Source organism: Antechinus flavipes, chromosome 1 (assembly GCF_016432865.1).
Source record: "Antechinus flavipes isolate AdamAnt ecotype Samford, QLD, Australia chromosome 1, AdamAnt_v2, whole genome shotgun sequence".
Classification (NCBI taxonomy): domain Eukaryota; kingdom Metazoa; phylum Chordata; class Mammalia; order Dasyuromorphia; family Dasyuridae; genus Antechinus; species Antechinus flavipes.
The window spans coordinates 666684095-666691113 of NC_067398.1; the positions used below are offsets into that span (position 1 = coordinate 666684095).

The 7019-nt window shown below is 36.0% G+C and overlaps 1 protein-coding gene across 1 annotated transcript; it reads left to right on the plus strand.

Annotated features, from left to right (window-relative positions):
- The first annotated feature begins 5627 nt into the window (after nt 1–5627).
- LOC127543390 (olfactory receptor 1361-like) lies at nt 5628–6569 on the plus strand. Its single transcript, XM_051969458.1, has one exon. The coding sequence runs from the start codon at nt 5628–5630 to the stop codon at nt 6567–6569; it is 942 nt and encodes a 313-aa protein (XP_051825418.1).
- Nucleotides 6570–7019: the final 450 nt, after the last annotated feature.

Consider the following 7019-nt stretch of genomic DNA (forward strand, 5'->3'; position numbering starts at 1 on the left):
GAGCTGATAAAGGAATGGATATCAATACTGCACAGAAAATGAAAGGAATTACAAAAGGAAGCACTAAAATGGAAGGGTAACTACCAAATATTATTTGTTTGCGATTATGTTCTATCCTCTGAAATCTAAAGTTTCTTCCCTAGAAAAGACCTTGAAATACAATGAGATTTCAATAATTCTAAAACATCATTGCTATGGAAATAAATTGAAGTTGGAATAACTTCTTCTCTCAAACGAGCTCCAGCACAAAGGGGCTGGACTAGAGAATGGACAATTACTTCGGGTTTGTCTCTAACAAGGAGTTCTGGGAATTAGATCCTAGAGTCTAGGGACTTCCTGAAAAAGCATCTATGACACTCCACATATACTCTTCCTCAAACACAGAGCAAGATCCTGTTCTCCTGCACACGACCTCATTAAAAACTCATCTGCAAGAATTCCCAGCTTGAGCTAGCTCCCTGACTGAAACTCTCAGCTGTGAGGAGACCAGGTAAGGGAAGATAGCTGAATCTCTCAGGAACAGAACAAAAGCTCCAGACCAAATAATTCTATAGAAGTCACTTTCTGTTTATTTCAAGGGAAGAATCTCACTCAAAATAGTAACTGGGTCTGGAAATTATAGAAACTTAATTCTGAAAGGAACTTGAGAACATAGAAGAATTGGAAAGCTGAAAGACCCATGGAACATAGAATGTCAGACTGGCAATGACTTAGAAAAAATTAGAATGAAAAGAAATCAAGATTTCTAGATAAAATAAAATGTTCAGGATTAAAGAGAATGTAAAACATAGAACACCAGAGAGGCATACTATGAGGCAAAGAGACACCTGCTATGTGCCAGGTACTGGGTTAGCCCTTTGAAAATAGTATTTTCTTTGCTCTTCAAAACAACCCTTCCAGGTAAGTGATGACATTTTCTTTTCTTTTTTTCTAAATAACTTTTTATTGACAGATAATTTTTTACAACATGCCAGGGTAATTTTTTACAACAATTTCCCTTGCACTCATTTCTGTTCCGGTTTTTCCCATCCCTCCCTCCACCCCCTCCCCCAGATGGCAAGCAGTCTTATACATGTTAAATAGGTTACAGTATATCCTAGATACAATATATGTGTGCAGAACCGAACAGTTCTCTTGTTGCACAGGGAGAATTGGATTCAGAAGGTATAAATAACCTGGGAAGAAAAACAAAAATGCAAGCAGTTTATATTCATTTCCCAGTGTTCTTTCTTTGGGTGTAACTGCTTCTGTCCATCCTTGATCAATTGAAACTGAGTTAGATCTTCTCTTTGTCGAAGAAATCCACTTCCAACAGAATACATCCTCATACAGAATCGTTGTTGAAGTATATGATGTCCTGGTTCTGCTCATTTCACTTAGCATCAGTTCATGTAAGTCTCACCAGTCCTCTCTGTATTCATCCTGCTGGTCATTTCTTACAGAACAATAATATTCCATAACATTCATATACCACAATTTACCCAACCATTCTCCAATTGATGGGCAAGGTGATGATATTTTCATCATTTTTTTACAATTGAAGTAACTGAGACAAATACAGGTGAAGTGACTTGCCTAGCATCACCCAGCCAGGAAATGTTTGAGGCCAGATTAAAAGTCAGATATTCCTGCCTCCAGACCTAGCCCTTTATCAACTGAGCCACCCAAATACTAGAGGGAACCTTAGGACATAGGATATAGAATGATCAAAATGGAAGGAAATATAGAATCAATCTGCATTTATTTAGAAGCACCTTGTGTGGTGAGTGATGGGGATATGAAGACAGATATCAAAAGATCCCTATTCTCTTTTTTTAAAATAACTTTTTTATTGACAGAACCCATGCCAGGGTAATTTTTTACAGCATTATCCCTTGCACTCACTTCTGTTCTGGTTTTTTCCCTTCCTCTCTCCACCCCCTCCCCCAGATGGCAAGCAGTCCTTTACATGTTAAATAGGTTACAGTATATCCTAGATACAATATATGTGTGCAGAACCGAACAGTTCTCTTGTTGCACAGGGATAATTGGATTCAGAAGGTAGAAATAACCCGGGAAGAAAAACAAAAATGCAAGCAGTTTATATTCATTTCCCAGTATTCTTTCTTTGGGTGTAGCTGCTTCTGTCCAGATTTGATTAATTGAAACTGAATTAGCTTTCTTTATCAAAGAGATCCACTTCCATCAGAATACATCCTCAAACAGTATCATTGTTGAGGTATATAATGATCTCCTGGTTCTGCTCATTTCACTTAGCAAAGGATCCCTATTCTCAAGGAATCTGTATTCAGAACAAAGAGAAAACAAGTATATATAAATGTATATATAAAATAAATCCAAAATGAATGATCAGTGCTCAGAAGAGACTAGAATTCTTGTTGATCTATGAGAAATTGAAGGGAAAAGTGGCTTGAGCTATATTTGGAAGGAAATCAGAGAATTATTGTAGACATTGTACCATGGTCTATGCACTTTTACAGAGATAACTGGTGGTGCAGTGGATAGAACACTATGCCTGGAATCAGAATACCATTCATTCAAATCTGTCCTTAGAGTCTTCTCCCATATAACTTCCCCAAGAATGAGGGAACCTACTAGAAATAGGAAGCCATTAATTTTCACAAGGAAAGTGATATGAATCCATGGATTTTTAAGGAATGATAATTTGGCAGCTTTTTTGGAGAATGAATTGGAGAGGGAAAAGATAGAGGCAGAAAGATTAGAAAGAAAGCTATTGCAATAGTCTAGGGGAGAAATAATGAGAGTCTTCACCAGAATATGAGCTCTGTGTGTAAATGGAAAACGGAGAACAAATTTGGGAGGTATTTATAGCAGGAATTTTAACCCAGGGATACATGGATAGATTTGAAAGGAGTTCTAAACTTGAATAGGAAAAAAATTACATCTTTATTTTCACTAACCTCTAATTAAAATTTAGCATTTCCTTCCAATATTTGATCTATTTGAATGCCTTATTCCCAGAAGGATGCATATCCATTCTCCTTACTGCTTAAAAAAAAAAAAAGTCCAACTACAAGAAATGTTAAGAAGTTATATTTTAGAGAGAAAATCACTTGATCTCTTAGTGTGACTTTCTACATTTTTAAAATTAGTAAAAAAAAAAAAAGCTAGCATTTAGATATTATATTGGAGTCAGCTGTGATAATAATGATACTTATTTCTAGGGCAGGAAACTCTCCTCCAGTGTCCATAAAAGTAATTCTAAGAAATCTAGGTCCTTTCCCCTCCAAACTGAATATTGACTTTAGATAAAGAAAAACAAGTTAATGCCATGCATAAACCAAGGCTGATGGGGTATGCTATATTCCCACCAATGTGATTTTTATGAAGTATAAATATGACTGCTCAGAGAGGGAGCACCCCAAAGAGATCACACAGTCTAATATATCCTTTAGAAGAAATTCTTTCTGCAACACACCTGATGATAAGTTCTCTGTCCTTGTTTATTGTCTGCTCAACATTTTCATCAATGGCTTATATATAGTCACTGATGACACCATTATCAATTTTGTCCACTACATAACACTTCAAAGAATACATGATAATGACAGAATTAGGATTCAAGAAACTCTGAAAAGGAGAACCCTAAAAAGATAAATTTTGATGAGTAACTTCCACTTTGACATCTCCAGCATTTAGGAGCTCATCCCAATCAAAACTAGACTGTGATACTGTACAATCATCTAGGCAACAACTTTCCTTGGTGTCTACTAGCAAGAGAGACTTTTTGAATGCTTAGTTTGATCTGAGCTGTATATGAAGTTAAACTGATTTTTGAAATGATCACTACTGCTCTTCCAGAATGTTTTTTAACCATCTTGGCAGTCATGTTTAAGAATTTGGTGAGGAGTCAAAATTAAGATCAAAATCTGTAATTGTTCAAAATTTACCTTCTACTTTTATTTGTCTAGCAGAACATTTTTCTTTATCCAGTCCCAAGGTATATCTCCCATTCTCCATAATCTTGCAAACATCAGTACTAGTGCCTCAATAATTATATCCTCTAGGAATTTAGGAATCCTGGTGTATAGTTCATCCAGATCACATCACAAGGGAATGAACTAAAGGAAGCCAAATTCTCCCTTATCATCCCCTCATTTTCTTGACTTTTAGTTCTATTTTAGTAATGTTTATTCTAACCTACAGGACCAATTCCTTGTCTAATGGTCATGCAATTTATCAGAAAAGTAAAAAGTCATATAAAATTTCATTAGCTCTTCCTTCTCTTTATCTTTCATTTTCATCTATTTACCCAGAGCAGGCTTCTTTTGGTTTCTTCTTCAAAAAACACTTTGAAAAATCCTTTCATTGTTGGTTGTAGTTACTCATTCTAAATGCCAGCATTCAGGATTAAAAAATGAACCAAGACATATATTTATACTCAGTCTCCATTCCCTACCTTTGTTTCCATCTTCTGAGCAAATCTTTTAAAAATATGAGGTAATGAATGGGTTCCCAATTAATCATTTTGGGTCTTTTTTAGAAAAATACCTCATTTCTACCTCCTCAAACTATATGAACCTAAAGCATTCTTCCTATAACTGAAGATTTTCCATCTTGGAACTATCAAATTATGCACTCTGCTCACTTACCTTTTGAAAGTGCAGCAGAGCTTTAACTGGCATTTTGTGTGCCCATGTAAAACTTCATAAAATGTATATTCAAAACAAACATGTTTTTGAAAATACATGTATATGTAAAAATATGTCTACATATCTACATGTATGAATATGGAGAGAGAGTGAGAAATACCATTTGTCTTAGTACCACAGTCACTTCAGAATTCACCCCTCCAAACTGAATATTGACTTTAGATAAAGAAAAACGAGTTAATGCCATACATAAAACCAAGGCTGATGGTGTATGCTATATTCCCACCAATGTGATTTTTATGAAGTATAAATCTGACTATTCTCCTATCCCCTATCCAATGTAATTCAATGTCTTCCTACTGTAGTCAGCAACATATATAAATTCCTCTGTTTGACATTTAAAGTTCTTCATAGCCTCACCCCTGTTTAGCCTTTTTCTTGAAGGATTTCTAATCAAAAACAAACAGATTTGGATCACTTCACAAACCTAATAACAATGCTTCCTCAAGTCTTTTTTTCCATAGTCTCTCCAGCATTGACCATGTCTGTTTTTGCTCTCATCTCTGACCATTTTCAAGGTGTCAGAGGTCATTCCATTTGCATTTCTATTCTTTTTATTGACTTGAATATGTTTTCATGTGTTATTGATGATTTATAATACTCCTGAAATTTTTGTTTATACCTTATAATATATCTCTTGAAGTATAGTCCTTGTATTTTATATATGTGTGCGCGCGTGTGTGTGTGTATGTCTCTGTATATGTGTTTATTGCTAAAAATTTCTTATTTATTTTAGATTTCAAATATTTCAGTGACATTTCAGTTTCCCACTCTTCTCTTCTAATTCTGTTTTTACCAATTTTATTCATGAAAAACTTTCAAATCAATCTTCAATGCATTGTTTTAAATTCTCAGTTCAATAAAATAAATAAATAAATGAGTGAGTTAATGAATGAATGAATGAATGAATGAATTCTTAGTTCATTCTTTCTATATTTGCTTCCAAACAGATGCATGGAAGAGGGAAATCAGTCTGAAGTCTCAGAGTTCATCCTCCTGGATCTTTCAAACCAGCCAGAACAACAGAGGCTCTTGTTCTTCTTGTTCCTCCTTATGTACCTGATCACAGGGCTAGGGAACTTGCTCATCATGCTGGCTACTAGCTCTGATTCCCATCTCCACACCCCCATGTACTTCTTTCTCAGTAATTTGTCCCTAGTGGACATCTGCTTTACCTCCACTACCATTCCCAAGGTGCTGAATAATCACATATGCAGAAACAGAACAATACCTTATGCTGGGTGCCTGACACAAGCATTTTTCTTCATTTGGTTTGGGGGGAACAATAGCCTTCTCCTTGCTAGCATGGCTTACGACCGCTATGTGGCTATTTGTAACCCACTACACTACAGCACAGTCATGACTCAAAAGGTCTGTGCCATTCTAGTACTAATTTCTTGGTCTTGGTCCTACAGTAATGCCCTGGTACACACCATATTGTTGACTCAACTCTCCTTCTGTGGCCACAAGGAAATTCCTCAGTTTTTCTGTGATCTCAATTCCTTGTTGAAGTTAGCCTGCTCAGACACCTTCATCAATGACTTGATGGTCTACACAATGGGAGCACTAACAACATTTCTACCCTTCATTGGAATACTCATCTCTTATGCTCACATTTTCATGGCTGTAATGAAGATCTCCTCTGTGAGTGGGAAGCAGAAAGTTTTCTCCACCTGTGGATCCCACCTCACTGTCATTTGTCTCTTCTATGGGACAATCATTGGAGTGTACTTCAGCCCCACATCCACCCACACAGCCCAACAAGACACAGCAGCAACGGTGATGTACACTGTAGTCACTCCCATGTTGAACCCTTTCATCTACAGCTTAAGGAACAAGGACATGAAAAGAGCCTTGGAGATGCTCATCACTAGAAAATCAGGATTCACTCTATGATTATGAGATATTTTCTTGAACTTTAGTGCCTGCATCTTAGACAATAACCTCAATTCTGTAGAGAAGAGTGGCAAGGAGTCTTCTCTAATGTCATATGAAGGCAACTTGTTCTCTTTTTAACCTTGTGACATGATGGATAGAGAACTAGTTATCAGAATACCTGATTCAAGTGCTTTTTATTGAGGAATTGTGGGTATTGATTGAAACACACTGACTATAATTTATAAATCAATTCTAGATCTAGCTCAGATTTTTTTTTCTATTCAATTGTAAGTCTAGTTCAATTTCTATCTTATGAGAAAATGTTATTCAATTATTGGAATTGTGAGAAAATGTTACTGCATTATTTAAACCTACCTCTACATGACTGGCAAACTGGACCACCTCTACCTATTGCTCAGAGTTCCTTAACTAAGGAAATAGGTTATGCTAACCATCAGATCCAAAAAT